The sequence below is a fragment of the Teleopsis dalmanni genome, chromosome 1 (genome assembly GCF_002237135.1).
Source record: "Teleopsis dalmanni isolate 2A chromosome 1, ASM223713v2, whole genome shotgun sequence".
Taxonomy (NCBI): Eukaryota; Metazoa; Arthropoda; class Insecta; order Diptera; family Diopsidae; genus Teleopsis; species Teleopsis dalmanni.
In genome coordinates this window covers 97,839,734-97,853,697 of record NC_051846.1, presented here as the reverse complement: position 1 = coordinate 97,853,697, position 13,964 = coordinate 97,839,734, and the positions used below count along the sequence as shown (strand labels likewise).

At 29.5% G+C, this 13,964-nt stretch overlaps 1 protein-coding gene across 1 annotated transcript; it reads left to right on the top strand.

Moving 5' to 3' along the window:
- The first annotated feature begins 507 nt into the window (after window positions 1-507).
- On the top strand, window positions 508-12,673 carry LOC119663675 (autophagy-related protein 9A-like). The gene is made up of 7 exons (XM_038073529.1): window positions 508-709; window positions 764-895; window positions 6,286-6,439; window positions 6,496-6,939; window positions 7,015-7,304; window positions 7,663-7,759; window positions 12,454-12,673. The coding sequence occupies exons 1-7, from the start codon at window positions 561-563 to the stop codon at window positions 12,556-12,558; spliced, it is 1,371 nt and encodes a 456-aa protein (XP_037929457.1). The 5' UTR covers window positions 508-560; the 3' UTR covers window positions 12,559-12,673.
- The last annotated feature ends 1,291 nt before the right edge of the window (window positions 12,674-13,964 follow it).

Here is a 13,964-nt window from a genome sequence, read left to right as displayed (position 1 = left end):
ATGTTGCTATTGTCTAACCAATTTTTAATTCTATAATACAGGAGAGTTGTTCATACTTTTGCTGATGTATTAAAAAAAGTTGTTCTTCTTTAATTTGTCACATTATTTGAATCATTTTTTAACAGAGGGAACATCATTTCCTCACAATCTTCACAATCCATTCGTACTCCCAAATATAATATCTATTGACATCCTGGCCCATATATTCGTCATTGTAATTCCTTTTATTTTAACTGCTTTATTGATTCTTACAGGCTACAATAACAATATAGTTTAGGGGTCCTTTGTACTCTGCATTTATAGGTTCAACACAAATAGCTGTTTTTAAAATTCAATGTAATATTATTAATAAAAACAAATTTAATTTTGATATTTAATTTCCTTCGGGTTATTAAAGTTAATTTAAACAAATCAGTTAAATTATTATTATTTAATTTTATAATTTTATGATTTGGACAAATTTACTACTGTGTCTACCCAGCAAAGCATTGAACATAATTTTTCTAAACTAATGAATTTCAACAAAATAGGTACTGAGAAAGGAGCCTGGTACATTAGGAATGCGTACCTGGTCGAATTATGGTCGTTTGTATTTGAGACACTTTAACGAACTTGATCATGAGTTAGATGCTCGGCTTAATCGTGCATATGAGTATGCTAACAGATATTTATCTTCATTTTCTTCTCCGTTAATTGCTGTATTCGCTAAGTACTTATTTTTTTAATTTAATTTACAGTAATAATTCAAGATTTATTTTTTTAGAAATATATTGTTCTTAAGCGGCGGACTTCTTGTTTTAATACTGGCTCTAGGAATCTATGAAGAATTTGTATTTCAAGTAGAACATGTTCTTACATTAATTACAGTGCTTTCCGCCGTGGGAATAATTTGCAGGTAGTATTGAAAAACAAAATATATTAAATTATTTTTAACGTTTGTTTTTTTGTACTTTTTATTAAATTGGAACTCATTAATATATTATAAAATATAAGAATGGTATAATAATTATTAATGCCTAAATATGAACATTACTTTATTTATTCATTTTAACGTCATCTTCTACACATAACATCACATCACATCTACACATAAACTTTCATATATAACAAAACATTGTAACAAGTATTCTTTTAAGCTATGAATATTCAATGAAACAAATATAATTATTATTATTGTTTTGTATTATACTAGATAAGAATGAAAATATGGCAATTGTATAGAAAAAAAAGATAAAGCTATCTTAAGAAAACAAAACAGCAACAAAAATTTGTCTAAATTCTTATTTAAGTATATAATTTACAGAATGTCAAGAATGAATTCAAACATTGAAACAAAATTCACTTTTTAACTTATAATTGCAAAAACACTGCTTTTTGTTTAAATATAAAGATTTTTAAGAATCAATTTTCAATAATTATTATATTGAGAACATAAATATAAAAAAAAATTCAGTGGTTTGTTGTAAAATATGGTAAACAAAATCCACAACAAAAACAAATCCTACATCATTTTTAGACTGTTAAGTAACTGTTTACACAAATAATATAAATTTGTTTGATATAAACTTTAATGGAAATTTTGTCATATAATATTTTAAGTATTGATTATAGTCCTTTGTAGTATCTTTGATATATTGCAGCCTTTTTAATGAAATTAACAAACTATTTCATGACATTACTGTTTGGTATCAAATTTCACTTTTGCATTATTTAAATTTTAAGTGGTCTCTGAGTTTTTCGTTGCTTTTGACCCACTTTTTTTTTACATATTATCCTCTTTATTTAAGAAAAGACTTAATTTCGAAGATTGGATTAGAATATATACATTTTTTCAGGAATTTCTAACATCCCACATCCTAACAATATTTGTTTTGTGCTTTGAGGTATTATGGGGATGAAATTTAAACCGGCTTTTGCTTTTGATAGCCCAAATATATTCGTATTTCTTGTCAAATGACACTCCAAACTTCTTTAATATTTTTGGGCATCCTTATATAAGCGGACTCCCCAGTCCTTTTGCTTGAAATGAAGCCTCAAATTGTAAAATATACTTTTTAAAATTTAACAGAAAACGTGATATTCCGTTTAATAACGATGTAAACACCTTAAACCACATTCTGGTAGGTCCATCATTGTAGCACAGCTTAATTTATGACTCATAGAAGATTATAACATTGTCTCAGTATTTAGCAAGCTGTAAAAGAAACATAGCAGTGGACAAGAAATATTTTACAACATTTTCTGCAAAATGCAATATATTTCTACTAAAAACACTTGATAAGTGTTTCTTACGTGTTATGGCTCGTCGCTCTGTTATATAAGAAACAATAACAATATATTTCCTTGAGTTCCATAGTATAGACCCTGATCAAAATTTCCGGTTTTTCTATATTTTCTTCACAATAACATATTCTATATATGCTGTGAAATTGGTCTTAACGATAATTTTATCCTTTGGCTCTAATTTACTCTCGTATTCAGCTAGATTTAAAATATTATAAATAGTCCTACATATTAGAATAATATTTCTGATAGCTTCGGCACACTTTTTTTTCAAATGGCGGCTATAATATCTGGACTGTTCCACCGCAAACGAAAACGATAACGTTTCGTCTTACATTTTAAAATATTGATATTTAAGTTAGTGGAGTGAAAAATTTAGAAAACAATAATTGATTAAGTATCAACATCTCAGACAAGAAGCAACGTAATTTAAACGTAGTTTAAATGGTGCAAAATAACATGGATACACAAATTGTGTAAGCAGTTACTTAACAGTCAAAAAATGATTTGAGATTTGTTTTTTTTTTAAGATTTTGTTTATGTTACAACAAACTACTGAAGTTTTTTTTATGTTTATGTTCTCAATACAGTAATTATTTGAAACTGATTTTCCAAAGATCTTTATATTTAAATAAAAAGCAAAAAAAAGTGAATTTTATATGTAAACTCATTCTTGACATAATGTAGTTATTATTCTAACAACTTTCATAAATAATGCTGTGCATGTTTTATATCATATAGCAGAAAAAGTGTACGGACACTCATAAAATTTTTCTTAAATTTCCCATAACTTTTTCAATATTTTTTTTTTTTGCTCATATTGATTTTTTTTAACCAAAGAAACAACAATAATGTTCTAATATAAAAAATTAACAGTTATTCTTTAAAATAAAATTACACGGACCACTTCTTAATATTTAATTTAACCGTTAATTTTAATTCGCTAGCAAGCATAAATGTTTAATTAAATGATATTTAATTATTAGTTGACTTAAAAATATTTTTTTACATAAACAGTAAATTTTTACAACGCAAAATAAAAGACGTGAATTTAGTGTTAGTAAGAGACAAATAACTATTAAATTTTGAAAAGATGACGTAAGCCAACGAAAAATTGCTAAAAATATTGGTCGTCAATATTCATTTGTGCAGAGAGTGATAAATAACTTCCAGGAGAAGGGTAATTACGTTTCTAAGCCTCGCACTGGTCGCCCCTCAAGTTTGCCATATAGAGAAGGACGTGGCATAATCAATCAGGTGAAAGTAAAACCAAGAGTAACAGCCTCCAAACTGGCTGAACATATTGCCGAAAAACAAAATATGTCCTGATACCGTGCGGAAAATTTTGAAAAAAAAGCATGTATTATACCCGTTTTGCAAAAAAGAAGGCATACATATTAAAGTGCTGCATCAAAACATTCGTTTTTGCGGTCATTCGTTTTATTCTCAAATGTGTACCATATTTACAAATTATTTCTAAAGCGAATACGAATGAATAACAGAAACGGTCCGATAGAATAGAAAGTGTGCCGCATTCGTTTCAATGGAATGAGGGTTGATTTGTTCTCTATAATCGTTTGTTTTGAATTTTAAAATCAAATAAACAAATATTTTAGAGTATTTCAATCACTTTTAGAATATTTCAAATAATTCTATTTTTGCAAAGAAATATTTTATATATTTTGTGTGCGTTTGGTTGCCTGCGCAAAAGTAAAGAAAGTTGGATGTGCGTAGAGATTTGCAATAATTGCAAGAACAAAGTACGTAAATTAGGTTTAATTTTCTATTATTTTCAATGTAAAAGTTGTTTAAACAGGCAGATCTAATGCAAAAGGTTAACTTAAAAAAACGGTTTGCGCAGAATTTCCTTCTTTGTCGATAGTTTTTTATGATGTAACAAAATAAATTGCTTCACATATTTACCTTTTCCTGGAAAATAATTTTATGCATGATATGGTAAAAATATCTATTTATGACAAGAGAGATTTTTAGAAATTTCTTAAGAATTCCTTCAGAATTCCTACTTTACAAAGTTTCTTGTAAATTATTTGCAACACCAGCAAGTAGTGCATCTTCGGAAAGGGTTTTTTCAGTTGCTCGGAACTTAATATCAGAAAAAAGAACATTGATTTCATCTAATCAAAGATCTATCAATCAAATCATGTTTTACACAACAATCTTGTAAAAGAGGAATTAAGTCAGACGATGCTCAACATTTAATTTGAATATTAAATTAAATTTGTGAAATGTAAAAACTGTAAAAAAAACTTATAATTTTTTTAAATAAATTTTTGTTCAAAATTTTTTTTATATTTAATTAATATATTAAGTCATATTATATATGTAATCAACAAATTACTATTATCAATCAACATTTTAAATAATATTTAATTAATAAAAAAACTTAAATAAATAAATTTGGGTCTTACTATTTAAAAACACATAATTTTTGTATGAACTGAAAATCAAATGCTTAGAGTACTCCCAACTACTTCAACTACTTTTAGAATGTTTAGAGTTAGAGTACTCTAAACAAACGAAACTAATATTTATTCCATTCCATTTTGTTTTTATGCCTATACATTCGTATTTGTTCGTTGAGAGTGAGAGTATGCTACCATTCTAAACACAATAGAATGCTTTGAAACTGAAATCAAATGCGCGCGTGCAGTACTCTAATACATATCCAGATATAATATAATAAAATCCAGATATATCCAGATATAATATAATAAAATGATTAAGCTTTCCAAGAAAGCACGTAAATAATCCTATGAAGTTCTGAAAATGAGTTATTTTCTCCGATGAAAATTAGTTTTGCATATATGAAATCAAAGGTTGAAAACTTGTGTGGAGAAAATCATGCACATTCTATGGAGCCATAATGGTTTGGGGATGTATAGCAAGTAATGGTGCCGGTAAACTAAAATTTATATCTATATTTATGTATCTAAATATTCTAAAAACAAATTTGAAAAAAACTGACAGAATGTTACGGCTTGAGGCAAACTTTTTGTTTCAGCAGGACAACGACTTTAAGCATACAGCAGCGATCGTACGGATTTGGCTGCTGAACCATGCTCAGGCAATTTCAAACACTATTAGAAGCACCACACCTTAATCCCATAGAACATCTGTTGGTTTATTTAGAAAATAAGATTCGCCAGCATACGATTTCCAGCAAGGATATGTTCAAAAATATCATCAAGGAAGAATGGTTAAAAATAAAGGCACAGGATACTGCAAAGCTGGTTGAGTCCTTGCAAAGACGCTTAAAAGGGGTTATTAAACGCAGAGGTTCTCACACAGACTATTATATTTAAGATTTCTGTAAATATTAGTGTAAATATTAAGAAGTATCCGTAGACTTTTTCTGCTTCAAAAATTGTTGCTTTTGCATATAATTGTGTATAATTTTATTTTAAAGAATAACTGTTAATTTTTTATATTAGAGCATTATTGTTGTTTCTTTGGTTAAAATAAATCAGAAAACAAAAATCAATTTGAGTAAAAATTGAAAAAGTTATGCAAAATTTAAAAAAAATTTTGTGGGTGTCCGTACATATTTTCTGCTATGTGTACATATATAAGCATATTTTAAAATAAAACTCAGAAGATAATAATTAAATTTTGCTTTATGTTATATTTTTGAAAAATAATTAATATTATGTGCCTTTTATTTTTCCCCGCATAAATAACACATACGCTTTGCTTTTTATTTAAAAACGTAAAAAGAATTAGTTATAAAGACGTGATTAATTGCTATATTGCAACATTGTGTTTAACTATGCAGTTTTAATTTGGAAATTGTGAGACAAAACCAATGCAAATAATGCGAGTTGTAAAAGGGTTAACTTTATCATATACGACAATAACATATAAGTAATTATTTTTAGAAATAGTACTAATATTTCAATTACATACGTTTAGGTATCATTGTTGTAGAAAATTTTATATGTATTGTTAAGTAGATATTCATCACGAACATATTTTTATTTTCAGAAATTTAATACCAGATGAAAATCTTGTTTGGTGTCCAGAACAATTAATGACAGCAATTTTAGCACATATTCATTATTTACCATTTCATTGGAAAAATAATGCTCACACAATCAAAGTTAGAAAGGAATTTGAAACACTGTTTCAGTTGAAAGCGGTAAGTACATATAATTAAATAAAAAACTTTTTAAGTTAATATTATATAATTTACAGATTTATTTACTAAATGAGATATGTAGTCCTCTGATAACTCCTTTTATATTAATTTTTGTATTAAAACCAAAAGCTCTTGAAATTGTTAAATTTTTTAAGAGTTTTACTGTTTCTGTAAAAGGAGTGGGAAATGTTTGTTCGTTTGCACAGATGGATATTCGGAAACATGGTAATCCGGATTGGCAACCTTGTAATTTAGATGCTAATGCTGAAAATATAAATGAAATCATGCATCCTCTTTCAAATGGAAAAACTGAATTGTCGCTACTTCGATTCACTTTAACTAATCCAGAATGGCCATTGCCGAGTGCTGCCAAATATTTTGTCAAATCTATTCGTGCAAATGCATTACAAGAATTAATTAAAGCAAAAGAAACATGTACCAATAACAATTCAAATCCTATAACTCGAAGTTTATTATCTTTTGGAACAATTGCTAATGAGGTACAATATTTTATTAGTTATAGCTTTTATCTATTGCGGATAAAATGTACTAATTTACATTTTATGAATATATAGTATTCTTCAATCGCTAACTCTGTACTTGATGCTCATAATGTCCACGAAATTGGCTTGAGAAAATCAACACACTCTACTATCTGCTCGAAAGCTCCGAAATACAGTTGTTACAAAAATAATGAAGAAATTCAAGAAAGTGATTTTGAGCAAATGCTGCAACAGAATCTAAGTGATTTAACGCAAGAGCGCATAGAAAATATTTCAATATCTGCCGTTCCCGGAATGAAGAAAATGCGAGTATATAAGACTGAAGGGCGCCTGGAGGGACCATCAGACACATTGTTAAATAGGTAAAATATTAAACAAAAAATAAAAAGGATATTTCTAAGTCAAAACAGTATGAAACAACATACGTAACACACACAATATTGATTAATTGCATTTCTCGAGCTGTAGTTTATAAGCTCGTTATAATAGAAACACGACTAGTCTTCTAAGAAATCAGAAAAGAGTAATAGAAATTCCAAAGTTTGAGAAACCAAAATTTCTTACAATTTTGGCTAGTTCGTTTAAAATAACATGCTTGTGACTTGTTTTGTAAATTTGAATACAAAAATTTAATTTATAAGCCAAACAATAAAACGTGGTTTTGAAGTTATTTAGTTTTAATTCACTTCAGTGCATATAATTATAAATAAATATTTTCAGCATTCATGGAAAAAATTTGCACATCAATTCCGTTAACATAATGATTGCCGACATGTGCCTGAGTGCTCTTTATTTGCATGAGTTAAATAAAAGAAATGTAAGTACTTACTATTACAATTAATTAACTAAAATAATTCTCAATTACTACTTTTAATTAATTTTAAGTATAGTTTTTATGTGAGTTTTGTATAAGTAATAAACGAAACGAATATATTTTTTCTTTGTATTTTTAACAAAAATAAGGTTTTTTTGAAAATAAACATTTTCGGTATTAAATATTACATAGCATAAACGTTATATCCTCTTCAGCGCAAATGTGGTTTAAAGTTTTACAATTTTAATTCTTTCAATTGCGTCGTCAACGATATTGGTTTCTAACTTTTCTTTTTATGTATCACCAAAAACATAGTATATAAAAACATGTAATTTGCTTTTGTTAAAAAAATCATGAATTCTGAAAAGATACACGCAATGGGGTAAACATGTCTGTTGAAACGTATAAAGAATCGAACTTATTATTTTATGTATGATCAATGCTATTTTGTTAAAACCATGTTATGCAGAGTGTCGCGGGCACGGCATAAGTACAATTGTTGTTGTTTTTAATGCAAATTTTAAATTGGAGAATGAGGGAAAAAACAATACGGCCGTTCAAACTCCGGCATGAGAGCCGGCATATTTGTGCCCTGGCACTAAGGCAAAACAGTGTTGTTTAGTAATAAATTTCAAAATTTGCGCATTTTAAGAGCAATTTATACAATTCTAATACGTTTTGGAGGAAAAATTGCAGCAAACAACACAACCTTTTTTTTTATAAATCGCTAATAATATAATTATTACACTTTTCGATTTTAAAGAAACGACTAAGTACTGTTAACAATTTTTATAAGATAATACGAGGGCGATTTGATAAGTTAGTGACTTTGAATTTCCCGCGCAGGCACTCCAAATGCAATAATGCTACCATCAGCTGTTATCTACCAGTGGGCAACTTTTAAATTTTGAGCAAGCTACGTTGTTCAGTTGGTGTTTGATAGCAGTTCTAAGCAGACAAGCTCGTGAATTTTTATGAAAATGGAAAAAAGTAAGTTTCGTGTGCTGATTAAGCATTACGATCCCAAATCAACAAATTGGGATACGAATGCTACTCTATTCAGCATATTCTCCAGGTTTAGCCCCCTGCGATTATTTTCTGTTTCCAAACCTAAAGAAAGAGCGAATAGCTCGAATTTTGCCGTGCCCAAGACACTCTACATAACACGGCCCTTAGTGAAGTTATTAATCAAGACAATAGCGAACATATTGTGTTTTGCTTGGACATACCCATATAGAAATAACTTTAATATCAGAGCCAATGCACACATAGCTTCTAGTGCGTGCGTAATTAAGTTTTTTTGGTACACTTTTTCTATTTTTCATTATCGCACAATTACTGAATATCTTTGTATGCGTAGGTAGGTAAGACAACATTTTGAACCCAGCGTACACATTTTTAATCGCGGAAGCATCGTTCGCATTGCTTTTGCGTGCTTTGTTTTTCGCGGAAGCGTATTTAATTCAAACGCAGACGATGCTTCTGCGATTTTTTTGTATGGAAGAGTTGTCCATTGTCCGCGAATCGCTTAGACGCGCAACTATTCGCTCTCTAAAATCATCGCGAAAGGCGCGCAAATGAACGTTAAGCGCGATCATTCTAAATAGTGAGCATTCCTCTCAAATTAATAAGAGCTTTTAGTATTGCAACTTGTACATTTAAATTTTATTTTTTATATTGTTTATAATTAATTTTTATTGTAAATAAAAAGAAAGCACTAATATAAAAAAGTAAATAATATAAATATTAATAAATTATTACAAAACACTTATTGTATTGTAAAAAGTAAAGTAACAATATAAAAAAAGCAAATAATATAAATAATTAATAAATTATTACAAAACACTCTCTTGAGATTTCAGTTTCCGCTTCTTAATTCGGTCTTTGGCATGCACAAAATGTTATTGAAGCACCGAGTTTATTTTAACATCATTCACATGTGGAAATTAAAGAAGACCGATGTCTGCAGAATGGGAAGTTATATATCAGAGCAATTTAATAATTAAAATATTTACCAGTTGATATATTATATATAAGTGTAGAAGTATTAATTTAATATTTTAATTTAATCTATAATTTCACTAATTTTTCTTAACCACACCACTTCACTGCAATTCGAGAGAACACTAAGCAATAATCGCTCTGATGTTTTATTTCTTTATCGCTTAACTGTTCGTTTCGTCAAAACCAAAATTTTAAGAGTCATAAACAGTATGCATTTTGTTGATGACGAAAAATAACAATCGCCAATAAAGTCGCTTGGAAGTTTTATAACTTCAGTTTTACTGTTTTATAACAGTTGCATATGCGGATGACATTGCCTTAACAGTTACTAGAAAATATGCAGTAAGGCCTGAATAAGCTTAAAAATTCGACACTGAAATGTGATCTCAGGATTAACCCCAGGAAAACAGAAATCGTAGTATTTACCAGAAAACATAGGGTTCCATATCTTTCTCCATTCTATATTAAAGGTTCTGCGATATAATTTATTGAAAAGCAAAATTTTTAGGCATTGTTTTCGATAGGAAACTTAGCTGGAAAGAAAATATTTCAGAGCGAGTTGGAAAGTAAACATTACACTGCTCATTTTTCAAAAAACTATTGATAAAAAGTGGGAATTACAATCACGTATCGCTTAATATCGGTCATTAAACCAATACTTCTGTATGGCATTACCGTATGGTGGACGGCCCTTGATAAATCTTCGTTCTGTACTGTACTTAACGGGGTTCAGCGCAGGGCTGAACTCTGTATTAGTGGTGCTCTGTGTACAACGCCATCTATGGCATTAGATCTAATGTTCCACTTAATGCCACTTGACATCATCAGTAAGCAGCTAGCAGTATCATCTGCCCTAAGACTCAAGGCTACATCACAATGTAGGGCTTGAGTCCATGGGCACGGTCATTCTTAAACTTTTGAGTCCTACTCCAAATAACATTGACTACACCCTTCCGATTCTCGACTTTGATAGGAAATTTATTGTTAAATTCCCATTCAGTTAAGTTTAGTTATCAGGAGGTTCCTCCCTAAGTGAGGGTCTAGAAATTTTTACCGATGGTTCAAAGGCTGGGACTGGCGTAGGCTGTGGAGTTTTCTCAGAGGGGCTGAATATATCCTGTTATAGGCTTCCAGATCACTGTAGTGTTTTTTATACAGAAGTAATTGCCATAAAGGAAGCTTTAGCTTATCTAGAAGTAGATAAAATAACTGTAAGGAATCTATATATACTATCGGATAGTCAAGCTGACTTAAAGTCCTTGAGTTCAGTCTAATCCCTATGATATCTAATCCCTATATCTGGGCATATCGTTGACATCATGAAAATCGCCGGTATAATCTAACCTATAAAAAATAAACCCTCGTTTGGCGTTTATTACCTTCTGCAAGCGTCCAGGAAGCGATTTTACTAATTTTGCAGTGTTTCTAAAGAAAAAAAAGCTGTGTTTATCGCATGTGATAAACACATAACATATCATAGCAAATGAACAGATTATCTTATCAGTGCGATCCTTTGCTTTCTTAAAGCTATAAATAGCAGTTTTCTCTTAAAAGTTTAATAGATACCGTTACTTCTACGAGTAAAGAGAGACACGCGATTGTACATTGCTTCGCGCTTTGTCCAAATACTTATGTCCACCATTGCACATTTATTTTCATATCGTTAGAAGATCGTTGCTTTTTTGTTTGCCTTCTGTTTCAACCGTATTGTTTCAACCATTTTAAAGTCAGGTAAATATTTTTCGCTTATTCGATTACAGCCTGCGCTCATCCAGCGCTCATCTAATCTTGTTTCCGTATCGTTGCATAGTTATAAAGTTTCTAGAGAAAGACTCGCCCACACCTAATTGTCTGATGGCTGTTTCGATTCTAACAACGGCAGTTTGATGTGGCATTCTAGTATTTTTGGAAATCTGAATAACTTTTTCATACTTTTAATTTTTTTTCATCCATTTCTGTTCCCACGTGCAACTAGATAATGTGTTCGTCCGTCTTCACAGGGTACGGACCCCTCCAACAACTCATTATATTAAGTAAGTTCTATCCCATAGCTCATTTTGGACAGTTAGCGTAAATTTTTCAATTTCTCACTGTATATATTTTATTTGCTGTTTGCTGCGTAAATAGTATTGTTGAGAGTAACCTCAAACTGGTTAATAAGTTTACAATTTTGGTAATAAAAACATACAAACCAAATATTACAAATAACAATATAACTGAATAAAATTTGTATTCTGCAATAAGTGCAATAAGTTTACTTAAAATGTGGTTTAAACTTAATCGTATATGTTTAAGTATCTGCTTTTGTTTCCTAGAATAGTATTTGTTGTACTTTTAGACAACAAAAAATTAAAAAATAAGATTTGAAGCAAAATTTGACTGAATTTAAAACTTACAAGTCTTTTTGCCCAAAAGTGAAATTATCGTTATGCGTCAATACAAGTATTCGTTTCACACACTTTTGTATTAACATTTTCGAATTTATCAGGTTAAGTTACTTTATATATAATTTAACATAATTATGCTTTGTGCACATTTTATGTCATGTAGCAAAATTGTTGCAAAATTGTTGCAATATTCGCACTATATTTGACATTGTATCGTGGTTAATACTTATGTTACATCGGAATAATTCAAGTAAATTGTAATCACAGTATTATTTTTAATTAATTTTATACTTTTTCATTTTTCAGAAAAGTGCTAATAACCAGGAATTAATACCGTTCAGCAGTTCAAGTGCAAGTGTTCTAAGAGAACCTGTCGAAAAAACACCTTTGCTTAGAAGTAAACATTCCTAGCGTCTGGGTGTGTGGATTTAGAACTTTATAGTTAACTAATTGTTTTTTTTTAATTCATTATATTTATTTCGTTAAGTTAGAAATTTTAAAAAATAAAGTTAAAATAGCTATCATTATATACTGTATTGTTTTATTATAAAATCATATTTATGAATAATAGAATAAAAAATCAAACACACATTTTCAAGGAATAGTTTCCCAAAATGCTAGATTTTATAACCAAAGCAATCCAAAGAAGGTGTGGTGATAACACAGTACACATACAAGAAATGAATTTGACAAAAGACTTAGTAAACTTAAAAAAATCTTAGTAGAAATTTAAAAGTAAAATATGTATAGCTTGTAATTGAGAAGTAAATCACAGGAAGTTGATTCATTGTTTAGTATTAACAGTAATAAAGTAGTTAAAAAAAACTGTTAAAGCCTTTTTGACTAATCGCAAATTTTGTGTTAGGATTAATTCAACTCGCTCCGATATCTTTGCTCTGTATAATGGGATTCCACAAGGATCTCCATTATCAGTAATTTTATTTATTATAGCTTTTGATCCATTAAGTAAAATAATATTAAAATACAATAGAGTTGAACATGCTATTTACGCTGATGATGGAATAATATTCTCCAAAGTTAAGGATATATCTACAGTTCAAGTAATCTTCACTGAGATATTAAATGACATAAAAGAATGGAGTAAGTTTTCCGGTGCTAATCTTGCCTTAAATAAATGTAAAATTTTGCACATTTGTAAAAAAAAGAATTGTAACCAACTAAACTTAAGCCACAATGCCGTAAATATCGAAGTTGTTAATTATTTGAAAATATTAGGTATAGTGTTTGACAACAAACTTAACTTTAAGCAACAATGTCTAGAATTAAGAAAAAACCTAGTTGCCAGGTTAAACATTATTAAATACCTTTCATCTAAACATTTTTTTATTCATGTATCAACTTTGATAAATATCACTAAATCACTTATACTCTCTAAATTAGATTACGCTCTACCACTCTTTGGATGGTGTGCAAACAGCAATATTAGACAGTTGAATGCTCCCTATCATGCTGCCGTTCGAAGGAGTATTGCTGCGTTCTCCACAACTCCAATCATAAACTTATTGACAGAAGCTGGGCTACCTACAATATCAAATCGAGTTAAGTTAACAACTTATAAACTTGTTCCTAAACTACTGTGCAGCAACAACGCTATTTTACATAAAGACGTTGTAAATGTATTCCATCAAAAGCGAACAAATAGAGTTAAGTCGACAATTGTGCGGTGTATCGAATATGCTAAATTCATCGACCTCGACATTAAACCTCATCGTATGATACAAAATCATGAGCCCCCTTGGTTTCTTAATCCAACATCTTTTGTAATCGACCTGCAAACCTATGGAAAAAGTAACACA